Source organism: Paralichthys olivaceus, chromosome 6 (genome assembly GCF_024713975.1).
Source record: "Paralichthys olivaceus isolate ysfri-2021 chromosome 6, ASM2471397v2, whole genome shotgun sequence".
Taxonomy (NCBI): Eukaryota; Metazoa; Chordata; class Actinopteri; order Pleuronectiformes; family Paralichthyidae; genus Paralichthys; species Paralichthys olivaceus.
In genome coordinates, this window is record NC_091098.1 from 26,579,316 (window position 1) to 26,604,740 (window position 25,425).

The window sequence follows — 25,425 nt, forward strand, 5'->3', positions numbered from 1 at the left end:
AACAAGTAAGATGTTCCAGCTGTTTGTGTTTATGTGAATGAACCAGGTGACACATCCAAAAGTCGATTAATCGAACAACGTGCCTGCATCTGAAAGATCGACCTGCTCATCAACAGATCGTAGATCAGCAATGACGGCGATGTGATTGTTAACAGCTGGTGATTGAGAGATTAATCAAACATCTGCAGCTCCAACAGATAAACATCTGTTATATCAGAACATTCAGATGTTTATAATTCAGTTTTTACAGTTTCTCTTTTATTTAAAAATCTGCTTCGAATCATCTGAACTTTCTCTGGAGCTTTTAACCACATCTCTCTGACCTCATCAGAGGTTACCATGACAACATCGAATGAAACTACAATTCTTAATCTGAAGTTGAGACTTTATTTCTTCTGTTTTCAACTGGGAGTTAAATAAAATATTTAGTTCAACAAAGACATGAAGCTGTTTTCAGACGTGAACTGAACCACAGACATGTTCCTGACATGTTCCTGACGTGTTCCTGACGTGTACCTCACATGTTCTGTCTGTAAGAACAAATGTCTGGGTCAGTGTCTCTGGACATTTTCTGGATCTTCTCCTGCAGCCTTTAGTAAAATGTCCATGTGAGAAAACGTCTGGAAACTTCTCAGTGAGCGAGTGGACGTGCCTCTGAGGTTTCTAACACGTGACGGACGTGAGAGTGGAAGAACACAAATATCTCAGGATGAAGAAGAGGAGCCGTACACGTAGAAGACGAAGACGTCGACTTGGAAAGACGAGGAGCTTCCAGAGCTTGTGGTGATAAGAGCCGACGCCGGCTGCTTCACAGGACAAACACTGACTCAGGAGTTCGTGTCTGAAAACGGCTTCAGTCTGATTCTCCTCAAAAACGTAGACTCTGTTTCAGTCCTGAGCGATCAGATGATGTTCTGGGACACGTGGCCACATACACATCAATGTTATGTGTGAACAGAAATGAACGAGTGAGTGATTCGGTGCAGCTTGATTGAATTTAAAGGTGTGTGTCCTTGTTGGAGGAATAAGCTCCACTGAGTGACGTCTTACTTGTTGATGACGTTAGAGATGATGACATCATCAGGAAGTGATGTCACGCGCAGACGAGGTCTGATGCTGCGTTCCAGACAACTGGAATGTCGGAAGAAGTGCAATGGACGCCAGTCAAAGTCAATTACGACTTGTCAACTCAGCATCGCTCTTGGAGACGTAGATACTGTGGCTGAGGCCCGTCGACCCTCTGCTGAACTCTGTATCGAGTGTGTTTCCAAGTATCAGAGTAAAATAAAATGTAAAATGGCGTCTGGTCCCTCCTCTTTGTCTCCGTATGAACGGAGGCTGCGCTGGTCACAGATGAATTGTCTCATCATGAGACAAATAGACATCAGCGTCTCACGGTCAGACATGTTTGTTTACATCTGACGTCATCACCGTGCACTCCGACATGCAAGCTCTTGAACGCAGTTGAACGTGTGACCAAAACAGAATCACAATATTTCTTGGGTTTATTTGAAGATGATGAGTTGATGACATTTTGCATCATGTGCTGATCGAAGTTTCGTGTTCGGATTGAAAGTGAATCCGATTGTTTTTGTTCGTCGTCACCTGGTTCTGTTCTGTGGTCAGATCCCAACAAGAAACTGAAAGTTCAGTTTATAAAAAACATGAAACCTGAGGCTCCGTCCACACGATCACTGGCTCCTCATTGGCCGTCATTGCACTGAGGGTTGTAGCGCCACCTGCTGCCCAAGCGAAGGCTGAGGTGGTCTGGGGGAATACGGATGAATCAACTTGACACCGACGCCGAGTTCCTCTTTGTGTTTGACAGATTCACATTCAAACCGTCAAACGTTACATCAGTCGTTTCGAGAGTCAGTTCAACTACAAACAGATAAAACTCCGCCCAGTTCACACTCTGTGATTCCTTTAGCTGGATTTTCCACCCGATGCTAAATCTTGAACCTTGAACTTGATTTGCGAGCTCGTCTACACCTCAACTCCTCCAACGAGATTTGGGTTCAAACATCCAGACGAACTGGAGTGGACCAGACGTACTATAGTCTCCTTGTGATGGATCATGAAATGTGAACTCATGACTGCAAAACTCTGGATTACCAGACAGGAAGTCATGTAGGATGAACTTTCTGTCCTCGGAACACAAGATAACACAAAGACTACAGGAGCCTGGATGTGTCCGATCAAGGAGGGGCAATGAATGAATCCGACTGACCACGTGTGTCACATGACATTCTCCTGCACTTCTACTTCCTGCTTGTCACTGTCGTCATAACAACAACAAAGTTCGAGCTGCATCATCAACACAAACGGTTTCTCTGTGCTGAGTTAAGATGAGACGCTCGCTCGCTCGCTCGCTCATTAATCCTCCTGCTTCTGACGGAGGATCAGACTTCCTGCTCTCTGAACTAAGACGGCCTCCGCAGACCTTCTGATAATGTTGTCATGGAAATGAGTATTATCATGTGACATCACCTGTAACCACGGCAGCAGAGTTAATCCGCCCTCTTGTTCTGGCCGTGAAATTAAGCTTATTAAAACTTTATTTAAATCGAGGAGACGTTTCATCTGGATGAACTGAGACACACACATCATCTCACACACACACACACACAGACACACACACACACACACACGTCGTCTCTCACACACACACACACACAGAACACAGGGTGACTTTACGTCCACCATCTCGTCTCTTGGTGACACTTTATTTACCTGTTGTTCTGAGATGCTTCTTAGCTGTTTGTGTGTGTGTGTGTGTGTGTGTAAGTGTGTGTGTGTGTGTAAGTGTGTGTGTAAGTGTGTGTGTGTGTGAGAGAGAGAGAGAGCTTTGCAGTGCAGAAGAAAAACTGTCCACATTCACAAAATGAACTGAAGACCTTCCAGCTGGACCAGGCTGGAGGGCAACACACACACACACACGCTCACTCAGACACACACACACACACACACACACACACACACAGAGACAGGGCAGTGAAAAGTAGGAAGTTAACAAGGCGGATACGGGTCGTGTGCGAGTGATGGGATGCCCCATTACACCATCTCTCTCTCTCTCTCTCACACACACAGACACACACACACACACACACACACTCTGTTGTCAGGATGATGTGAGCTGACTCGGGATAATTCTGGGATAATTAGTCGGTGCTTCTTGTCGTCCTGGGGGTGAAGCAGCTCCTCCACAGGAACCAAACAACGTGACCAACAGTCATGTGACCAGCACCGTCCAAACCTCAGCTGCTCATTGCTCATTGGACGACCTGCTGAGACACCGACTCAGAGGTCAGAGGAGGAGATGCGATAAGCAAAGTGCTGGTTTTAGAACAGGCGGTGTTCATGTCCATGACGGTCCGGACTGACGCCCATGATTCGAAGTCCAGGTTCATCCTGGCTCCGCCTCTTCCTGTCGTATAGAGACAGGATGATGTCGCGAACACGTTTGAGGAGTGAACAGATTTGACTGAATTGGACTCGATGAGGTTCATACATGGAACCGTGGTGAAAACACCAACTTCATAAAAACAGACGGACTCCAGGTCCAGAGTGTGGTTTTTACTTCTGGTTTCAGAAAACTGAAAAAATGTCAAACTCAAGGCTTCAAACGCAGCAGCTCACAACGTGTGATGTCACTGAGGGTTGACTCTTGGCGTGAAGGATTATTGAGAACGTATCTCCGTTTGTTGAATGTTCACGACCTGTGAAAAAGCAGTGTTTGAATATTTGTTTGAATTCTGTGGAGGAATTGATGAGTGAACATGAAGTTAAACGTTAAACATGTCTGTGAATAAACAGCTGGAAAGAGCAGCAAAGCATTCTGGGAGGCACAGGAAATCGAGAAAATGACTAAACAAAGGCAGAGAGAGGAAGAGATAATCTCACTGTTCATCACTGGTTTGTGTGTGTGTGTGTGTGTGTGTGTGTGTGTGTGTTCAGGGTCCTCAGGTTCTAACATATAAATCATGGCCCAGATCACACACACACACACACACACACACACACACAGAGAGAGATGGAGAGAGAGAGAGAGAGAGAGAGATCTAGGTCACAGCTGTTCACTACAATATTTCTGTTTTCACCTCCTCTGGAAACTCACATCTCCTCCTCTGCTCCTCTCTCCTCTAACCGCTGTCGTTGACCACGTTGTTAGAGGACAGTCGGTGCCTCCTCCCTCGCAGGGAGCTGATTGGTGCAGAGAAGTGTTCTCAGCAGGTGAAGGTGAAGCTTTCCTCAGTTCATGGTTCAGTTCTGTTGAGAACGTGTGAACGAGCCGCCTGGTTTCAACCTGAGCTCGGACGTCCAACTCGCTGTAACAGAAGGTTACTGGTGTAATACAGACGTGTAACCATGACACGTCCACCGTCAGTTACCACGTGAAGTTGGTTCCTGGACCCAGTCTTCAGAATATGGATCCTCAGAGTTTCAAGAGGTTTCAGAGCTTCAGCCTTTTCAGTCTGAATATCACCTGAATATCAGGTGTGACAGGTTCTTCAGACCAGAAGAGAGGTTCTGGGTCTGCATCAAACTGAACCATGGTTCTGTTTGGTGCAGAGTGAAACACTCTCTTGGATAGTTTGGACTTTTGGATCAATCACAGGAAGTGGAAGCAGCTGACAGGATTGTTTTCAATCAAATGAAGTGGTTAACAGAGCTAATGCTAATTATAGAGCGACCCTGATCTGCAGGTCATCATGTTTCCTCTGTGTCTGTCTCCAGGTGCCGGTCGCAACAGCTACACCAAAGCAGTGGATGGAGAGGAGGGGGGAGGAGAGGGGGAGGAAGAGGAGGAGGGAGGAGAGGGGGATGGAGAAGGAGGAGGAGGAGGTGAGGAGAGGGACGGAGAGTGGGACGAAGAGCTGGACGGAGAAAATGAGGGAGGTGTGAGGATGACAAGAACCGACACACTTCACTCGACCACAAGTTCGACCGGAACACAGAGGAGGAGAGGACAACACGCTAAGAAACAGGTGAGACAACACGCTAAGAAACAGGTGAGACAACACGCTAAGATACAGGTGAGACAACACGCTAAGAAACAGGTGAGACAACACACTAAGATACAGGTGAGAACATGCTAAGATACAGGTGATGAAGATGATGATGTTCTTCCTCCTCAGGTGCAGGGCAGTAATCAGGTCCAACGAGCTCCTCGAGCTTTATATTGTCTGAAACTGAACAATCCAATCAGACGAGCCGCTCTCTCCATCGTCGAGTGGAAGTATCCTTTACTCCGACCAATCATCTGTCAGCTTCAGATAATCAACCCTCTCATCTGCTGACAAGCAACATGAGTCATCAGTCATGTGACTGCTGAGTGTGCTAACTTTATGCTAACACGTGTAGCTTGTGATTATTCTGTAGTGGACGTGATGTCGTTTCCTTAAAGCATCTCTCAGACCCTTCGATATCTTCATCTTGTTAGCCATCTTTGCTAACTGTGTCGCTCTGGGAGTTTCCAAACCGTTTCCTGAGGACGACTCCAACTCCACCAACCACGACCTGGTGAGACACAACAATAGAAGTGCTACACAACAATACAGCTCAAAGATTATACTACACAACTGCACAACAACAGGAACGTTTCCTGCGGACAACTCCAACTCCACCATCCATGACTGTACAACTACACTACTAAACAACTACTCTACTATAACTACACAACTATACAATTGTACAACTACACAACTTCCCCCCTGCTTCCAGTCTCTGTGCTGAGCTATGCTAACATGTTACCCTGAACGAAACACTCCTGTTAAAGGTCGAAAGATAAATTCAGGAAGTGAGTGACAGGTCTGTGATCGGAGATGATCGGCTGAGTTTCTGCTTCGTCGCTCTCTCTCTCCTCTCAATGTCAGTGTCTCTCTACCTTCAGTCACTCTGCTCATGAAGTCACTTTACATCCAGGTCACTGCCGTGTGTGTTCGGGTCTGAGTGTTAATTAAGAGCTAAAGGTTGAAACGATCAGTAAATCGTGAAGCTAAGCTCGTTGTGTGTTTTCAGATGAGTGGAGCATGTTCTCTGTGTTTCAGGAACAAGTGGAGTACGTCTTCCTCATCATCTTCACCGTGGAGACCTTCCTGAAGATCCTGGCCTACGGTCTGGTGATGCACCCCAGCTCCTACATCCGCAACGGCTGGAACCTGCTGGACTTCGTCATCGTCATCGTCGGGTGAGAAAACAGAGGGGCCGTTCTTTAGAGGTTCCGTGTTTAGATGTTGAGGTTGAGTGTGAAACGAATGGTCGCCATCTTGGCTCGGTAGCAGAGGGGGCGGGGCCATCAGCATATTATCAAACAAAAATGGTGGCGTAGTTTCCACGGTGGGCGCACACCTTTAAGTTGTAAGGGTCCAAACAGAACCAGGTTTAGATTCAGGATTGTTCTGAAGATTGAAGAGAAGTTTTTGAAGTTAAGGTGTGTGTGTGTGTGTGTGTGTGTGTGTGTGTGTGTGTGTGTGTGTGTGTGTGTGTGTGTTCCAGCAGTAAATCTGATGTGATTGCAGTAAACTCCTCTGACCAGCGGAGGAACAAACCCTGCAGCGATGCCTCAGTTTGTCTCCTCAGTTTTCTGGTGTTGAGTTAATGTGACAGTCGACTGAGTTCAGTGTAACTTGGCTCTAAATACACACATCTACTCTGCTGCAAGAAACTCCTACTGTCACTTTAAAAACACAGGAAGTTAACCCCAACTACACTGAGGGGGCCGAACACACCGACCTCCTCCTGGAACCCTCAGCTGATAAAAACAGGATCGTTTGTAATGTGACGTGTTGCTGCACTGATGAACTCTTAAAAACCAACGTCAGAGATAAAACCACATATGAACATAGGGGACGACTCAAAATGAACAAATGAAAACAAAGCAAATATCTTTGAATATAAAACCAGGACGGCGGCGGCCGTCACCCGCTGAGGTCGCAGTGCGTCCCGCAGGTCCCGAGCTTCGTCCTGTGTGACGGTGGCGAACGTCCTGAATGTCCCCAGGCCAAAGATGATTAAGCCTGTTGTCATGGTAACGCTGCCTGAGTACTCTCTTGTCCAATTTATATTCATAGATGATACACTGAGGGTCTCTCTCTTGACTTTGTGTTGGTCTCTGTGGGGACGATCGAGGTAGTGACTGTGTGGCTCCAGTTGCTCTCGATTTGACGTCGATGATTCTTTCTGTCCAAACTTTCTGAAATCGATGTGTTGCCACAGTAACCAGGTCCCTGACGGGCAGCAGAAATAAGTATTTTTCTTCTTCTGTTGTTTTTGCAGATTGTTCAGCGTCGTCCTTGAGACAATGACTCACAAGTCTGGCGAGCAGGCAACCACTCACCACATGCCGGGGAAACCTGGAGGTCTGGATGTCAAAGCTCTGAGAGCTTTCAGGGTCCTGAGGCCCCTGAGGCTGGTCTCTGGAGTCCCCAGTGAGTCTGCTGGACCGGAGGGTCTGTCTGTGTGTGTGTTGTGTGTATTCGTACACCTGTTTATCTTTGTGTGTCTGTCAGGTCTCCAGATTGTGCTGAACTCCATCATGAAGGCGATGGTTCCTCTGCTTCACATCGCTCTGCTGGTTCTCTTCGTCATCATCATCTACGCCATCATTGGCCTGGAGCTCTTCATCGGACGCATGCATCGGACCTGCTACTACATGGGATCAGGTACACACACACACACACACACACACACACACACACAACTGAGTTCACACCTGTGCAGATAGAACTGAGTGAATGTTGGTTGATTATTTTCCAGATAATTACGTGGAGGACGACCCGGTGCCGTGTGCGTTTGCCGGTCACGGTCGTCAGTGCGCAGTTAATGGCACAGAGTGTCGGGGGAGGTGGGACGGTCCCAACGGAGGAATCACCAACTTTGACAACTTCTTCTTTGCCATGCTGACCGTGTTCCAGTGCATCACCATGGAGGGATGGACCGACGTGCTGTACTGGGTAAAACTGACTGAAACATTTCTTTAAACAGATAAGTCAAACCTGCGTCTCATCGTCATGTTCTCACTTTCTCTACGAAATCATGACATCATCTTTTTCTGTCCGTCTGTGAAGATGAATGACGCCATCGGGTTCGAGCTGCCCTGGGTGTATTTTGTCAGTCTGGTGATTTTCGGCTCTTTCTTCGTTCTCAACCTGGTTCTGGGAGTCCTCAGCGGGTTCGTCTTCATATTTCTTTTAATTCTCTGAAGACGCACCTCCCTGGTCTGTTTGTGTGAAGTACAAGTGGCATTTGAATGTGTGAACGTTACAGAGAGTTCAGTAAGGAGAGGGAGAAGGCGAAGGCTCGGGGGGATTTTCAGAAGCTGCGTGAGAAGCAGCAGATGGAGGAGGATCTGTGTGGATACATGGACTGGATCACTCAGGCTGAGGACATGGACGAACTGGACGAGGACGGAAACCCACGTAAGGCGGGGACGGTGTGGTTGTGTTTCTTCTGTTGTACGTCTTGTTGGCTTGTTGCTTCAGTTCGATTTTAAAACAGTGGTGAATCACAGACATTTCCTCAGTTAATTATAACATCAAGTTAATGGATCGATTAATGAACCAATTAGAGACAATGAGTTCGTCAGTGAAGTCGATGGAGCAGAACGAGCTGCAGAGACATCAGACTCATTTAGTTTTTCATCTTATCATGAACTTATTGAATTATTCTAGCAAATCATTATGACGCAAATAAAAAAAATTAAAAGAATCAATCATCTCATTAAAACAACAAAGACGACATCGATTTTTTGAGACGATTTGTGGATGAACACGAGCAGAGTTTGATCCCAGGTGCTGGACAGTGGACGTCCTCCCTGCTGATGAGACAGAGACTGATCACTCACCTGTCGACAGAAGAGAGAGTCTTCACTGTCCACTGAATGTTATTCTCTGTTTCCTGTCTGTGTCTCAGGTCCGTCTCTGGGCGACCTGTCCGACAAGAAGAGAGGGAAGTTTGGATGGTTCAGTCATTCCAATGACACACATGGTGAGACACACACACACACACTCACACACACACTCACACACACACACACACACTCACACACACACACTCACACACACACACTCACACACACACACTCACACACACACACACACTCACACACACACACACACACAGTCTAAATGAGGAAACCTTCAGTGTGTCCCTGTATCTGGGTCTGTTTCTGACCCTATTTCTGAGTGTAATTGATAAATGAGCTGATGTGAACCAAGAACAGTTACACCTGTCTGTCTCTCTCTCTGTCTCTCTCTCAGCGAGTCTGCCTGCCAGTGAGACAGCTTCTACAAACACTGAAAACATCGATGAGGAACACACCAACTGCTGCCAGGCCTGCTGGTAACGATCACACACACACACACACACACACACACACACACACACACACACACACACACACACACACACACACATTATAACCTTAATTCTCAAACTGAATTTAAGTTAAAAACATTGAGACTAAATCAACATTACGTTTTGGGCTGAACTGAAAAATTGAACACTGGATATTACCCATGATCCCCAGCTTTCTGAAGCAACAAATTCACCAAACTCTGTTTAAAATTCTTCGTATCTTAAAGTTTCCTGTTGAAAATTGGAGACAAACTCTGTTTTTTAATATCTTTGAAGTTTGGACAGATGTGGACACACGTCTCTCACATGTCCACAGATGTGTGTCAGGTAACTGACTAAACTTTTTATTGTTTCAGCTCCCGGATGATGAAGATCGGCTGCTGGTGAGTTCACTGACCGTCAGACATTCAGGAGATAATGAGAGAGAACGACACACTTAATTTAACCGCCCCCCCCTCTCTCTCTCTCACAGTCGGACGTTGCGTCGCTGGAATCGCGTCTGTCGCAGAAACTGTCGCACTGCTGTTAAATCAGTGACATTTTATTGGCTGGTTCTGCTCCTCGTCTTCCTCAACACCTCTCTCAGTGCGTCCGAGCACTACAACCAACCTGACTGGCTGACAGAAGTCCAGGGTAACACACACACAAACACACAAACACACACACACTCACATATTGTCGACATACTGTTGAACTTCTTTTTCTGCATCAGATTCTGAAACAAATCTGTGACGTCATCAAACAAAAACACATGACGTCGTGAAAACATGAAGAATCTTTTACTGTCTTTGTAAGATGACCTTGGGTGACTTGAAAGGCGCGTCCAAATAAAATGTATTATTATTATTATTATTATCATTAAGTGAACACATGAATCAAACTGTCTCTTCAGACATCGCCAACAAGGTGCTGCTGTCTCTGTTCACGTTGGAGATGCTGTTGAAGATGTACAGTCTGGGTCTGGCTCATTACTTCGTGGCGTTCTTCAACCGCTTCGACTGTTTCGTGGTGTGTGGCGGCATCGTGGAGACCATCCTGGTGGAGTTGGGCATCATGCCTCCTCTGGGGATCTCCGTGCTGCGCTGCGTCCGCCTCCTGCGGATCTTCAAGGTCACACGGTGAGAAAACACACTGGAACCTGAACGCATCTGGATCCAGGTTTCAGGTCTCAGTCTCATTTAGGAACAAATAAATTAACACACTTTATAAAAGTGTGTTTTCATTGTAATTCACTGTTGGTGTTCTCTTTGTGTTGATGAAGATGTTTTATCAAAAATATGACCAAAGAAATATGTCGCTCTGTGTCTGCTCAGCCATTGGACGGCTTTGTCCAACCTGGTCGCGTCCCTACTGAACTCAATGAAGTCCATCGCCTCCCTGCTGCTCCTCCTCTTCCTCTTCCTCATCATCTTCGCTCTGCTCGGCATGCAGCTGTTCGGAGGAAAGTTCAACTTTGACGAGACGCAGACCAAACGCAGCACGTTTGACGCCTTCCCACAGGCGCTGCTCACCTGCTTCCAGGTAACACCCCCCGCTGCTGTTATTCTGAGGTCATGTGGCGAGTTAGAGGCGTGTAGGAGGCGTGTCACTGACGCTGACTGTGTTTTCAGATCCTGACAGGCGAGGACTGGAACGTGGTCATGTATGACGGCATCATGGCGTACGGCGGCCCCGTGTTTCCAGGGATGATCGTCTGCGTTTACTTCGTCATCCTCTTCATCTGTGGAAACTGTATCCTTCACTGTGAGGCGTTCACTGGACACAGGAACATCTGGTCTTTACTCATTCATTCATAAACCATAAACTGTCAATAAGGAATGACGACATGACAGCTCCAAAAAGTGAAGCCAAATCATGTAGATCGCTCCCTGGTGGCTGGCTGCAGTATGTCTCCTCCATGTCAGCAGATGGGACATGGACTAAACTAAAAAATCAAAGTAGACATTAAATGAAAGTTTCTGAAAGATGGTCTCTTTCATTCTAGGTATGAACTATGGTGCATTCAAGCTTAACAACTTTACGAATGATTTTAGTGTGTGGTGTTTTATCCTGCACAGCGTTTCATGTTCTTAGCGTGTGTCAGACATCCTGCTGAACGTCTTCTTGGCCATCGCCGTGGACAACCTGGCTGGCGGAGATGGAGACGACAAGAAGAAAGAGTGAGTGATGGAGGGGGGAGGCAGGGGGAGGAAGAAAAAGGAGGATGAGAGGGTGTTCACTTCCTGTTGTCCTGTTTTTCCTGCAGTAAAAAGGAGGGAGCGGAGGAGGAGGAGTTGGAGGGGGAGGAGGAGGTCGAAGACGGAGAAGTGAAGGTTTGTAATGAGTACATGTACTTCAGCACAGTTTGTTCTGACTCATCTCTTGTATTCAGTCTGATCCTCTAACCTCATTATGATCAGAATATAATGTTTGACTGGAGAGAGGATGTGATTGGTTCTTCCATGTTTACTGCAGGTGGACATTGACGAAGACACCGAGTATGAGGAGGAAGAGGAGCTTCCTGAAGGAGAAGACGGTCAGTTCCAATTTCAGTCACGTATCAAACATGAGATCCATCAGAACAGAAATGTTATACATGATGATATACACACATGATACACACATGATATACATTTCCTTCTCCTTGCTCGTCAGATGCGGGGGTCCAATTAAAGATGGCCGACCTTGCTCCACCTAAAGAGAAGGTCCTTCCAATCCCAGAAGGCAGTGCGTTCTTCTGCCTCAGCAACACAAACCCGTAAGTCTATTTACGACATGGACCAGTGCTGCCTCCTGTAGCTGAGTAACCCGACAACCGTCATGTTCCAACAGAACCTCCATCATAAAAGAGTTTTTGTTTACAACGTGGACAGATGTGGACAGTAACAGTCACACGTCTCTTTTCATACAAATGTACGAGTGGGAGTGAGTCAGTCAGTGAAGATCGTCTCTTCCTCAGTTTCTGCATCAGATGAAACTTGTCCCTCAAATAAATTAGTTAGTATTGAACAACTTGATGCTTTGACAGACCGACGGAGGATTTTAGCAGCTGTGGACACTGTGTGATGTCTCTCTGTCTCTGTCCCTGTCCCCAGTATCCGTGTGGCCTGTCACACTCTGATCCATCACCACATCTTCACCAACCTCATCCTCGTCTTCATCATCCTCAGCAGCTGCTCATTGGCTGCTGAGGATCCAATCAGAGCCCACTCCTTCAGGAACAACGTGAGTCAACACGCATTTGATGGTTTTAATGAGCGACAGACACAAACGTGCTGCTGGTGTCGTGTCGACACAAGTTTAATCTCTGCAGTTAGAATCTAATGTAATTTAAAGAAACTAGCATTGATGCTAGGTCGCTGATGATGTCATCAACACGCCTTGGTGGTTTGAGCTAGGGGCGGGGCTTCAGCAGATTACACAGCAGAAGTGGGTCAGTGACTAACCGGGTTAAAGAGGAAAACGCATGGAGACACAGGAAAAGAGAAAATCACCAGTTCACACACACACACACACACACACACACACACACACACACACACACACACACACACACACACTCAGTGCAGCAGCTGTCTTCATGCAAGACATAGCAATTAGCAGCAGCTGATGAAGGAAACTACTTCTAACATACAATCAACACACGTATGTACACACACACACACACACATTAACCCTGTCTTCATTCTAACTTAGGTTTGTCTATAATTTCCCTCAGAACCAGAAACTTTGTTCAGGAAAGAAACAGAAGCAGTCAGATGCTCAGAATCCTTGAGACACTATTTTAACTTTTACCCAGTTTGACTTGTGACGTGTTTGTCCTGATTCTGCAGATTGAATTCTGTGTGTGTGAATTCACAGGGAATGTTATTTTAATGCTGGAATAATGAAAACCTATTATGTGTTATAACCTGGGGCAGAGTTTCCTTTCTGCCTCTGTACTCAGAGTGTGTTTTGTTCCTAGATTCTGGGTTATGCAGACTACGCCTTCACCTCCATCTTCACTGTAGAGATCCTGTTAAAGGTAAAAATAAAAACCCATCACCTTCGGTTAGGATGAAATCTCTCATGTTGCTTCATTGGATGCTGACACCTCCTGTCTGCGTTTCAGATGACGGTCCACGGAGCGTTCCTCCATCAGGGCTCCTTCTGCAGGAACTGGTTCAACTTGTTGGATCTACTGGTCGTCAGCGTCTCACTCGTCTCCTTCTTCCTTCAGTCAGTATCAGAATCTGATTCATCAACAAGTGCACACAGTGCCGGTTTCTGTCATTTGTTGTTGTATGATTAAAACTTTCTAACGACGCCACTAATGTTGGCAGCCATGTTGGACACAAACACCTGTAAGAGGCCAAGAGCTGGAGGCAGAAATATCTCCGGTCATTTTGGGATTTATTTTCTCTCTTAAAAACAACATTGTTCAAATTTGATTCATAGGAACAAAAATAAATGTGTTCCATTTCCTGTTTGACAGTCTGCCCACCCACCCTCAGGTAACAGATGGGAAAACATGCTACTAACTAAATAAAAATTAAATTAAATGTGACTGATGTGTGTATTTAAATACATTTCTGTTATATTCAAGTTCTAGTTCCGTTTCTTTCGGTTCCTGTTGATCAGTTTCACATTTTAGATTCAGTTTCTTCTTCATTTGGATGATTTGAGCTTTTAGCAATCGGCTGAACATTCTTTATTTGACCTTTAAACAAATGTCAAACCACAGACACAATCGACAGCTAAAGCTCGAGCTCAGACTGATGGATTAGAAGATGAGAGCAAGCAGATCATTATCAGTCAGTGTCATGAGTGAGTGCTGCCCCCTGCAGGCAGACAAAAGTCGACTGACCCACCTCATGTTTGTGTGTGCAGCTCCAGTGCGATCTCGGTGGTGAAGATCCTCAGAGTCCTCAGGGTGCTGCGACCTCTGAGAGCCATCAACAGAGCCAAAGGCCTCAAGGTAACGCCGCACTGTGAGACATCGTCATGTAGCCGGGACAGGGAGGGACAGGGTGAGACGAGCAGAGGATCCGGATCAGCTGGGATGTGGATCTCTATCAAACCTGTTTGTTTACATGTTGAGACAAGAAAAACTTAATGTCAGATACATCAGAGTTTGTTGTGGCTGTCCCCATGTCCCAAAGCTTTGTCTTAAATCTTTGTCCTCCTCATGTCCTCACTCACAGCTGGAACTGTTGGTTGGTTAGTTTGGCATCAGAATTAGCAGCAGAAGTTGTTTCATAATCAATTGTTTCAGTTGTTTGTCACAAAAACTAGTGAATCACAGGCGTATTGTCATATTTACAGTAAACTGACATGTGAAGACGTGTTGGAGATGCTGTGATGGGGTCTAACATGTGTGTGTGTGTGTGTGTGTGTGTGTGTGTTATAGCACGTGGTCCAGTGTGTGTTTGTGGCCATCAGGACGATCGGAAACATCATGATCGTCACGACTCTGCTTCAGTTCATGTTCGCCTGCATCGGAGTTCAGCTCTTCAAGGTTGTTCACGTTTCTCTGGTGTTTACACTCAACCATAGACTGAAAATAAAGATGGACGACATGACGGCTCCCAAAAGTGAAGCCAAAGTGTCTCATTCACCACCTGGTGGCTGGCTGTGGTATAGGTCATAAACCCAACGTCCACCATGTTAACAAATGGGAAATGGACCAAACTTATGAGAATCAAGACTTCAGATGATGTCCTCACTACAAGATGGCAGCGTTCTTTTCCAAGATATTTTGGCTTCATGTTTATACAAGGGGAAGTGGACACACATCGTCCATCTTTGTTTGCTCTCACTCAGACTCTGTGACCTCATCAGTGACAGATCAGGTGACCGACAGATCTCTGATTGGTGAAATGAGTCACACGTTTCCTGTTTTTGTTTCAGGGTAAATTTTATCGCTGTACGGACGAAGCCAAACACACACCTGATCAGTGCAAGTAGGTAGATTCTACACGGGTGAAACCGACTTCAGTCTGAAGTGCCGACATGTAACATGTGTGTTTCTGTGTGTGTGTGTGTGTGTGTGTGTGTGTGTGTGTGTGTGTGTCAGAGGGACGTTTGTTGTGTATAAAGATGGAGACGTGAGTCACCCGATGGTCCGAGTGCGTCTGTGGCATAACAGTGACTTCAACTTCGATAACGTGTTAATGGGGATGATGGCGCTCTTCACCGTCTCCACCTTCGAGGGCTGGCCAGCGTGAGTGCTTCTTCAAAATAACTTTATTGTCACCAGTGTTTGTAGTGACCGACACATATTAACTCCCGCCCACCCCTCTGCAGACTGCTGTACAAGGCCATCGATGCTAACGGGGAGAACTCTGGTCCCATCTATAACTACCGAGTGGAGATCTCCATCTTCTTCATCGTCTACATCATCATCATCGCCTTCTTCATGATGAACATCTTCGTAGGTTTCGTCATCATCACGTTCAGAGAGCAGGGAGAGCAGGAGTACAAGAACTGTGAGCTCGACAAGAACCAGGTAAACTCACCTGCCTCTCTGACTGGAACTGTAACAACTTTATTTATATACTTTATAGAATTTATCTAAACAAAGTTACTAAGTGCTGCACAAAATTCAAGGTATTTCATTCAGTTCAGTTCAAGTTTAAGAACCAAATCATAACATACTAAAGTCGAGACCAGTCACAGATCAGTTCCCACAATGAGCAGCACTTCGGCTGTAGAGAGAAAGACCTCCCTCTTTAGAACCAGACTCAGTGTGGTTCACATGACTGGTTGGTGTGAGGGGAGAAGAGGTGGGTGGCAAAGAAGGGAGAGAAGAGAGAGAGCAAGGGGGGAGGGGGAGAGGTAGACCAGGAACAGTTGCGTAACATTATATTAAAGCTCCGTCAGACTGGTTGTTGTAATGAAAATAATAATCTCCAGTTGGACGATGGCGTCATCGGGTGTTTCTGACATTTAATTTGATGAATTAAAATTCTGGGGGACAGAGAAATGGTAGTAATTTGCCTGCTGGCTGATCATGATTATTATTTCTGTTTCGTTAGAATTTAGCTGAAGGAAGTTAAATGACATCCGTTCCTTAACTGTAGGTAACTGTCTGTGTCTGTCACCGCAGCGTCAGTGTGTGGAATACGCTCTAAAGGCTCAGCCTCTCAAACTCTACATCCCGAAGAATCCTGTCCAGTATAAATTCTGGTCGATCATCAACTCCACAGGGTTTGAGTACGTGATGTTCGTCCTCATCCTGCTCAACACCGTCACGCTGGCTGTTCAGGTGAGTCACGCCGCCCCTCCTGCCTCTGCGGCGGTCTGTGGGGTGTTGTGTGCTGAAGTGTGTCATTAATTGTGCGTCTGTGTTGTTCAGCACTATGAACAGTCCAAAACGTTCAGCCACATCATGGACATCCTGAACATGGTGTTCACTGGACTCTTCACTGTGGAGATGCTGCTGAAGCTGCTCGCCCTCAGACTCAGGGTGAGAAAATCAAACACACCTGCAGAGTAACGTCCTCGTCATGTTTCCACTTCCTGTCGCTGAACGGAACTTTCTCTCTTTCACAGCATTATTTCATAGACGCCTGGAACTCATTCGATGCTCTTATCGTGGTCGGCAGCGTGGTCGACATCGTGGTCACAGAGTTCAGTGTGAGTGATGAAACCCGACACCTGACATGTCACATGTCACATGTGACATGTGACATGTGACAGTTCCCCTTATGTTTAATGTTGTTTCACCACATGATGGACAATACAGATATTCATGTACAGTATATACATATATATATATATATATATATATATATATATATATACATGTAACATGTGATTAAAGGTAAATGAGGGTAAATGTAACATGTGTGCTGCCCTCTGCTGTTTCTGTGAAGAACAACTGTAGGTGAAATAATATAAAATTGTAAATGAATTCAAGTTTATTTATTTGTGATAAATGATGAGAAGAAATTGAGCCTGCGTATTTTTTATTTCCCTGTTTTTTTGTCTTAATTAACTTGATCACATGTGGGTGTCTTCCTGACTGAACTCTCGTCTGATTGGCTCTCAGAGTGGAGAGGACAGCTCTCGTGTGTCCATCACGTTCTTCAGGCTGTTTCGAGTCATGCGATTGGTCAAGCTGCTGAGTAAAGGGGAAGGGATTCGTACGCTGCTCTGGACGTTCATCAAATCACTGCAGGTCAGGGGGCGGGGCTAACAGAGAGGGTCGTATGGTCGCTGCCTTGCTCCAGGGCTCAGCGTCATCACAGCGTCTAACCTCCTCCTCCTCTGTTCAGGCGCTGCCATATGTCGCTCTGCTCATCGCCATGATCTTCTTCATCTACGCTGTCATTGGCATGCAGGTGAGTTCTAACTCTGACTGAGTCATCAGTGATGTCAGCGACAGTCTGATGATGTCATCATGTGACATCCTCGTCTTTTCCTCCTTCAGACGTTTGGAAAGGTCGCGATGCAGGATCACACTCAGATCAACAGGAACAACAACTTCCAGACGTTTCCTCAGGCTGTTCTCCTCCTCTTCAGGTCAGATCCTCCTCTTCATCATCTCCATGATCCTCCTCCTACTCTTAATCCACTCTTCATCATGTTCATCATCTTCATCATGTTCATCCTTCTCTTCAGGTCAGATCCTCCTCATCTTCATTATCATCTACATCATCATGACCATCTTCATCCTCCTCCTCTTCTTCATCCTCTTCCTGACGTTGTTGTACGTGTGTGTGTGTGTGTGTGTGTGTGTCCAGGTGTGCGACAGGTGAGGCGTGGCAGGAGATCATGTTGGCGAGTCTTCCAGGAAAACGTTGTGATCCAGAGTCCGACTACGAACCAGGAGAAGAATTCAGCTGCGGCAGCAACTTCGCCATTGTTTACTTCATCAGCTTCTTCATGCTCTGTGCTTTCCTGGTCAGATACTGCACCTTTATATATACATGTATATACGCATATAATAACTAGTTTATATATTTAAACTGTGACTGTTTTTCCTCTCGTTTAGATTATCAACCTTTTTGTTGCTGTCATCATGGACAATTTTGACTATCTGACACGTGATTGGTCGATCCTGGGACCTCATCATCTGGACGAGTTTAAGAGGATCTGGTCTGAGTACGACCCAGAGGCCAAGTAAGACACACGCTTATGTCACCATATGAAACCTCAGATTATAATTTCTGATCCGGATCCACACCAACATTTAACGAGCGCTGCCCCTCCATGGTTTTGTGTAACCTTGCAACCAAACAAACAAACGCACACAAACATAACCTCCCCCAGGTTTTAAGAATCCACATCAGATGTTGAGATTAAAGCTCAGTGGAGGAACTGATCAGGATCAGACGATCTTCCAATAGTTTTAATGACGAAGAGAGAGAGACAACTATTTTCAGTGTGTCCTCAGGAACCTCTTCATGTCTGTTGGTTGCTTCAGTGGTTTCCAGCTGGTTTTGTTCCAACGTGAAGGTTCAGGTGGACGTTGTGTCTCAGCCGACACTTTGCTGTGTTTAATCGAATCATTGTTTTGTTATCATTGATCGTATCGTCTTCTCTTCCATCAGAGGACGAATCAAACACCTGGACGTCGTGGCTCTGCTCAGGAGGATTCAGCCTCCTCTGGGGTTTGGGAAGTTGTGTCCTCACAGAGTGGCCTGTAAGGTACGGCTGTCACACACATGTGCTCTGTCACACACATGTTTTATTGCTGGTGTCCCTCAGGGCCTCTGTCTGTTTGAGTCTCAGTCACCGTCAGAAAACTGTTTCCTGTTAACCTCATATTTCTCTTTCTGTCCGTCAGCGTCTGGTCGCGATGAACATGCCTCTGAACGCTGACGGGATGGTGACCTTCAACGCTACGCTCTTCGCTCTGGTTCGCACTGCGCTCAAGATCAAGACTGAAGGTAACTGATACCTGCTAACGTCACGACAACACGACTCCGTCTGCTTCATCTCTATCAAACTTGAGGTCACAGTCGACCAATCAGATGCTTACAGTTGATCATCACCATCATCATAACAGATGAACTTTAAAGAAAGTGATTCGTTCACAGGTCAGAGGAAACTTTCTCCTCCTGGTGAGAGAATGTAATTGTTTTATTTACATTCACGTCCTCCGGGTTTTGTCCTCACAGCTGATTAAAGTTCTGTGTTTTGACGCTGGAGATGCCTGATGCTTGGTGCTTGGCATGATCGTCACAGTTTCATGCTCAGGACACACAATAAAACCGTCTTTCATGCTAACGTACCATGCTAGCTGCCACGACTCAATGACCACCAGCTGACTCCACCTCTCTTTCAGCGCGTGACATCACCAAATTAAAAATGATCGAGCAGTGTTTCTGTTGAAGCCTCCAAAACGTACGTCTGAGTCCTGCTTAATAGTGTCATCGTTTATGTCTGAACACTCCCACCGTGTGCTGTTGCTAGGTAACCCTGATCAGGAGAACGAGGAGCTGAGGGGGATTATCAAGAAGATCTGGAAAAGAATGAAACCAAAACTGCTGGACGAAGTGATTCCACCACATGAAGGTATTATTAATCCTGGTAGTTTGAGCCAGAGTTGCAGTTCCACTGCTGACCACAAGACTTGTACCGCTCAGCACCAACGTCTCATCTCATGTCTCATCTCATGTCTCTGCAGAGGAGGAAGTTACCGTCGGAAAGTTTTACGCAACGTTTCTGATCCAGGATTATTTCAGGAAGTTTAGGAAGAGGAAGGAGAAGGGTACTTTGACCGGAGAGCCCGACGCCACCAACACATCTGCTGTACAGGTCTGTCTATACCTGTTTGTCTGTGTCTGTCTGTCTGTACCTGTCTGTGTCTGTACCTGTCTGTACCCGTCTGTGTCTGTCTGTCTGTACCTGTCTGTGTCTGTCTGTCTATACCTGATTGTAATCTGTGCATTTGTGTGTGTGTAGTTGTGTAAAGCCGGTCTGAAGACGCTGCAGGATCTGGGTCCAGAGATGCGTCTGGCTCTGAACGAGGACATGGACGAGGACGAGGAGGAGGAGGACGCCATGATAGAGGACGAGGAGCAGGAGGAGAACGCTGCTTACAAGGTCTTTATGAACACGCCCCCACATACATGACCTCTGACCTTTAACGTGAGGTCAAAGGTCACAATCTGATTCTCTTGTCTGTGACCTCTCAGGGTGAAAATGGATTTGGGCCAGAGAGAGATCGGCGAGGCTCCATCCTGACCACGCCCACAGGTAAAAAAAACAACACCCCGATCTCGTGGGACCTCATCATGTGACCTCATCGTGTTAGTTCAAATCAACAGTGAAATTAAGTCTCCATAGCAACTCATCAGTGTCGTTCCTCTGCAGGTCCTGGCGGTGTAGTCGGAGACGTGGGCGTGTCTAATGGGGGCCTGATCCACCGGGTCGGTTCTCTCACTAAGATGCCAAATGGCAACGACCACGACGAAAATCTTCACCGTGGAGACAACATGAGGTCATCTTTCAATCATCATCATCAGCGACGCCCATCAGAGAAGAATGGTCTCCTGGACCGCGCCCACAAGAGACCGTCATACTACAAACATGGAAGGTAGGTCGACACGCCACTGACAAACATGGAGGAGGCTGTTGGGCTCCCAGTCTTGATTGACAGGTGCCTCAGCCAATCACGCTCTTGGTTTTTGGCAGGAGGGACTCGAGGGACAGATACTGGAGGAACGGGGACATGGAGACGTACGGAGAGCAAGGTTACTACAGCAGAGAGGAAGACAACGACAGCATCACCTCCAGGGACAGGTGACTCGTGTGTGTGTGTGTGTGTGTGTGTGTGCGTGTGCGTGTGATTTGTGTGTGTGTGTGTGTGTGTGTGTGTGTGTATGTGTGTGTGCGTGTGATTTGTGTGTGTGTGTGTTTAACTTGTGTGTTTTTCAGACATTACCCTGACGAGCCTCGAATGTACAGAGACCACTACAATGGCCACGCCCCCTACACCAACAATAGCTATGGTAACGGGTACAGCGAGAGCAGGAGGACGACACGGAGACGCCTACTTCCTGCTACACCCACAGGTGAGAGGATATCCCACAATCCTCCCCGCTTCCTAAAAACATACAGTGATTTCATTATTTATATCTATCTTGCTTTGTTTCCCCTCGTCAGGTCGGAAACCGTCGTTTAACATCCAGTGTCTGAGGAGGCAGGGGAGCAGTGATGACCTGCCCATCCCTGGAACGTACCACCCCACCTCGCCGCCACGCCGCACACGCACACAGGTAACATTAGCATGTGTACACAGGTGAATCATGTCTGACACACACACATCTGCCCTGCTCTTCAGTAACATATATATCCCCCCCCACCCCCTCTGCCTCCTCAGACGTTCAGCAGTTATGAGACTCATCACTCTTCCGGCCGCCCCATGCCGACCTCCTCGACATCCTGGGCGAACCCGTGTCCTCGTCGTGGACGCCTCCTCTACGCTCCTCTCATCCTGGTGGAGGAGGAAGGCAGTCCGGCCTGGGGGGGAGGAGGACCAGGGGGGGAAAGGAAAAAGGGAGAAGCAGGAAGAGGTGAGGAGGCTGTTTTCACTTCTTTAACTCCATCGTATGACACGTTTGTAGCTTCTATGCTAACAGCTCAGCAGCTGACGCTCCACAGTCGTGTTGTTGTGATGCTGCCGTCGCTCAGCAAGCTCAGCAGGTTTGTTGTTATTTTTCGTCCACCAGGGGTCAGTGTGACAGGAGCAGAACCCAGACCGGCGTGGTACGGTGACCCTGCAGGGACATCAGGTAAGAAGGACGGACAAAGTTTGGTCCTGTCTCAATTCCTTTCCCTTTGGCCCTAGATGTGAAAGGCTCTTGTTCTAAATGTTACATGAACGTTTTGCTGTTCTCCCTCAGCGCCGCCGCCGCCGCCGCCATACCGGGCTTACACCACGCTCAGAGTTCCCTCTCAGCTCGGAGCTCAGTTCACAGAGAAACGAGGATCAGCCGACAGTCTGGTTGAGGCGGTGAGGAGATGTTGATTGTTGTTTCGATCTGATATTTATGTTTGATTGTCGGACGTCACTGATTCTTTCTTCTCTCGTCAGGTTCTGATCTCTGAAGGTCTCGGTCTCTACGCTCGGGATCCTAAGTTCGTGGCGTTTGCAAAGCGAGAGATCGCAGATGCATGTCACATGACGGTGGATGAGATGGAGTCCGCTGCCAGTGACCTGCTCGGATCAGCGAGCCACAGTTTACTTAGCAACACCGCTGCCGCCGACCCCGCCGCTCTCTACAGCGACGAGGAGCCAATCAGGACGGGTCGCGACGAGGATGAACTGGCTGACGAGATGACCTGCGTGACATCATTTTGAACTTCTGGACCAATCAAGGTTAAATAGGACCGAGAGAGGCGGGACATCTGTAGCCTGTCTGGGTTTGATTGAAAGACATTTGACCAATCAGAAGAGAAGAGAGAGAAAGGGGTGGGGTTTAATTAAAACTGCCAAAAGCCAAATTGTGTGAGTTTGAGGGGTTAAAGGTCAAAGTGGAGGAAGAGACGAAAGAAGCTAATAAAAAGGGAAGTGATGGAGGCAGGAGAAAAAGGGAAGAAGAAGGAGAAGAGGAACTAAGGAGGGAGGGGTGCAAAAGAATGGATGGAAGAAAAATGAAAGAATAGAATAAAACAAAGTATCGGAAATAGAAGGATGAAGAAACAGGAAGTAGGGACAAGAAAGAATGGAGAGAGAAAGAAAATGAAAACAAGAAGGAAACATTTTAAAGTAATGAAGGAAGGATGAAGACAGAAAAAATAAAGGAAGGAACAAGGAGAAAGAGGAGATCAGAGAAAGAAGATACAAATTTAGCAAAATAGGAAATAAGGGAAAAATCAGGATAAAGAGAGAAGAAAGAGAAAAGATAAACGTGAGTGGTTCAGAAGAAAGAGAGTAAGAACGATAAATGGAGGAAGAAGGGAAAGGAAGAATAAAAATAGCAAATGGAGATAAAGAGAAAAGTCAAGGGAAAGATAACAGACAAGTCGTCGTGGCGACACTTCCTTTTTGTAGTTTGACACTGAGGATCCTGAACCGGAGCCTGAGGGGCCCGAGAGGCCGGGGGCCACAAAGTCAATCAAACCGCTGATCTATACCCACAATGCACTTGTGCGGTTGTGCGTTGTTTGGTTTTCCAGGTTGTTCTGTAGTTTTATAAAACTTTGAATGAGGTTTTTGAACTTTGTGAACATTTGTACATAAAGATAAATGACTTGACTTTAAATGAAGGAGAAGAATTTCAATTGATTCACAGATGCTTTTTAAAATGTTTATGCAAATGTATTATCCAATTAATTTTATAGTCGTATTTAAAAGTTTCCTGATGTAAATTTAAAACAGATTTAATTTACTTTCAGCTGAAGTTTAAATCAGACATGTTTCTTCTTTCCTCCGTTTTTCTTCTGGATTTTAACAAACGTATTCATTTCTTATTTTCTTGCAGTAAATGAATATTTTTCTGTAAATTATAACTTTGATCAGAGTTTATCTGCAGCAGCATCGTGTCACTGATGTGAAACTCTGTGTGGTTTCAATCGGGTCAGAACTGAACCATCCGTGTTCAAACGTGTGATTCTGTCACGTGTGTTTTTATTTCACCACTGTTGAATGATGTGTTCCTGACACGTGTGGAGGAAAATATTTCTTAGACTTTATGAACATTCATCCTCATCAGTGACGGACAATGAAGTGAAAAGCCTTTTTTTGTCTCTTCTTGTTTTTTCTACTCGACGTCAGAAACTCAGTGTCTGTTCCACGTGTTTTCTTTTTTTAAATGTTTGATATTTTTTTATTCTTTTGGAGTGAGACGACTTTTATTTGTTTGATTCTCGACAGCTGACGATTCACCGTTGTTTTTGTCTGAAATACTGTTCCCATCAGACTGATTGTTGTTTTTCTTTCCAGCAGTTTGAACAGTTTTTAACAGTTAAGGGCTTTTCATTTTGGCGTCTGGATGAAATCCTCAGACGTTGAGACGTGTTCAGCTCCGTCTGAAACCTTCTTTACCTCAAATAAAGACAGAGATCAAGCTGCAGTTCGTCTCCTTTCAAACAACATTAGTTTTGTTCCATCGTTGATCATTTGATCAGAGGATCAAGTAGCAGTAACAGAATAAAAGGATAAAGATAAAATGATAAAAAGTTATGAGAGATGTGAGAAGGATCAAAATGAAATTATGGTTAGACACTAAAAGAGGAGCTAGTAAAACCAGAGAGGATCAACCTGAAAACAATTCTGAGTAAATCATTACATAACTAAAGGAGATGGAATGAAATTATATATTTAAAAAACCTTCTTAATTGAATTTAAATCAAATAAATTAAAAGACAGACTAAAAGTAAAAGGTGTTGAGTTTGCCTTTAAAAATATTTTCTGACAATGAGGAACTGAAGCAGAGCAACTGAATCTTTTATCGTCTGACTGAAGTCACTGCTGGAGTTTAATTAGCGGGCTTCAACATCTGGACTAAGTCGACACATCTGTGTGTGTGTGTGTGTGTGTGTGTGTGTGTGTCGGCCTGAGGCCTGTCCTGTAGCAGATACAATAAAACAAATGACAAAATCCTGCAGTCAGTGTTAAACTTTATATAAATCAGTGTGATAATGTTCCCTCTCCCTGTGCTGCCTGTATGAAAGTTACATATACTAAATATAGCTCACAGAAGAAAATAATCTAACTTCAAGATGTAAAACACATCCTGTCGCTCTGCAAACACCTTTTCCTCGCTGCCGAGTCGCTACATCAATGCTAACAGGAGGAGCTAACTCACCAGTTCACAGGAAGTCACCTTGAACAGACAGGAAGTTGTGAGTGAGTCTGAAACACCTTCACGTCACGTGTGAAACTTGTTCAAATGAAATGTTGGAGTTAGCTCCTCCCCCCTGAGCGTCACCTGCTACAGGAACTCAGACTAACTCTTCACATTAAAAGCCTCAATCAAACCTGATGGACTGGACCTGCTCGTAAAAATTTTAATTTAAGGAGAAAAATAATCTTTTGTATTTAGTTTACATGTGTGATCGTACATGTTTGATGACAGTTTATATTTAAAATAATACTTTACACGTATTATTCTGTATGTGTACATGTATGACTTTATATGTATTATACTGTAT

At 45.7% G+C, this 25,425-nt stretch overlaps 1 protein-coding gene across 1 annotated transcript in view; it reads left to right on the forward strand.

The window, feature by feature from the left end:
* Positions 1 to 24,344, forward strand: part of cacna1fb (calcium channel, voltage-dependent, L type, alpha 1F subunit) — a 24,749-nt gene extending 405 nt beyond the window's left edge. The window contains exons 1-51 of the mRNA XM_069527535.1: positions 1 to 5; positions 4,738 to 4,988; positions 5,139 to 5,239; positions 5,418 to 5,523; positions 6,051 to 6,190; positions 7,279 to 7,430; positions 7,512 to 7,664; positions 7,759 to 7,955; positions 8,070 to 8,173; positions 8,269 to 8,420; positions 8,914 to 8,988; positions 9,261 to 9,342; positions 9,714 to 9,740; positions 9,830 to 9,990; positions 10,250 to 10,475; positions 10,671 to 10,878; positions 10,968 to 11,088; positions 11,441 to 11,516; positions 11,603 to 11,669; positions 11,812 to 11,872; positions 11,992 to 12,094; positions 12,432 to 12,561; positions 13,301 to 13,360; positions 13,448 to 13,554; positions 14,206 to 14,293; positions 14,726 to 14,833; positions 15,226 to 15,278; positions 15,392 to 15,538; positions 15,622 to 15,823; positions 16,424 to 16,582; positions 16,673 to 16,783; positions 16,870 to 16,953; positions 17,369 to 17,497; positions 17,595 to 17,660; positions 17,750 to 17,841; positions 18,063 to 18,222; positions 18,314 to 18,441; positions 18,873 to 18,969; positions 19,109 to 19,211; positions 19,738 to 19,839; positions 19,952 to 20,082; positions 20,230 to 20,370; positions 20,463 to 20,523; positions 20,641 to 20,863; positions 20,962 to 21,069; positions 21,205 to 21,341; positions 21,433 to 21,545; positions 21,650 to 21,842; positions 21,999 to 22,061; positions 22,173 to 22,282; positions 22,364 to 24,344. The exon at positions 1 to 5 is cut by the window's left edge and continues 405 nt beyond it. Coding sequence (XP_069383636.1) covers positions 1 to 5; positions 4,738 to 4,988; positions 5,139 to 5,239; positions 5,418 to 5,523; positions 6,051 to 6,190; positions 7,279 to 7,430; positions 7,512 to 7,664; positions 7,759 to 7,955; positions 8,070 to 8,173; positions 8,269 to 8,420; positions 8,914 to 8,988; positions 9,261 to 9,342; positions 9,714 to 9,740; positions 9,830 to 9,990; positions 10,250 to 10,475; positions 10,671 to 10,878; positions 10,968 to 11,088; positions 11,441 to 11,516; positions 11,603 to 11,669; positions 11,812 to 11,872; positions 11,992 to 12,094; positions 12,432 to 12,561; positions 13,301 to 13,360; positions 13,448 to 13,554; positions 14,206 to 14,293; positions 14,726 to 14,833; positions 15,226 to 15,278; positions 15,392 to 15,538; positions 15,622 to 15,823; positions 16,424 to 16,582; positions 16,673 to 16,783; positions 16,870 to 16,953; positions 17,369 to 17,497; positions 17,595 to 17,660; positions 17,750 to 17,841; positions 18,063 to 18,222; positions 18,314 to 18,441; positions 18,873 to 18,969; positions 19,109 to 19,211; positions 19,738 to 19,839; positions 19,952 to 20,082; positions 20,230 to 20,370; positions 20,463 to 20,523; positions 20,641 to 20,863; positions 20,962 to 21,069; positions 21,205 to 21,341; positions 21,433 to 21,545; positions 21,650 to 21,842; positions 21,999 to 22,061; positions 22,173 to 22,282; positions 22,364 to 22,630 — 6,241 coding nt within the window. The 3' untranslated portion in view covers positions 22,631 to 24,344. The remainder of the gene's footprint in view (positions 6 to 4,737; positions 4,989 to 5,138; positions 5,240 to 5,417; positions 5,524 to 6,050; positions 6,191 to 7,278; positions 7,431 to 7,511; positions 7,665 to 7,758; positions 7,956 to 8,069; positions 8,174 to 8,268; positions 8,421 to 8,913; positions 8,989 to 9,260; positions 9,343 to 9,713; positions 9,741 to 9,829; positions 9,991 to 10,249; positions 10,476 to 10,670; positions 10,879 to 10,967; positions 11,089 to 11,440; positions 11,517 to 11,602; positions 11,670 to 11,811; positions 11,873 to 11,991; positions 12,095 to 12,431; positions 12,562 to 13,300; positions 13,361 to 13,447; positions 13,555 to 14,205; positions 14,294 to 14,725; positions 14,834 to 15,225; positions 15,279 to 15,391; positions 15,539 to 15,621; positions 15,824 to 16,423; positions 16,583 to 16,672; positions 16,784 to 16,869; positions 16,954 to 17,368; positions 17,498 to 17,594; positions 17,661 to 17,749; positions 17,842 to 18,062; positions 18,223 to 18,313; positions 18,442 to 18,872; positions 18,970 to 19,108; positions 19,212 to 19,737; positions 19,840 to 19,951; positions 20,083 to 20,229; positions 20,371 to 20,462; positions 20,524 to 20,640; positions 20,864 to 20,961; positions 21,070 to 21,204; positions 21,342 to 21,432; positions 21,546 to 21,649; positions 21,843 to 21,998; positions 22,062 to 22,172; positions 22,283 to 22,363) is intronic.
* The last annotated feature ends 1,081 nt before the right edge of the window (positions 24,345 to 25,425 follow it).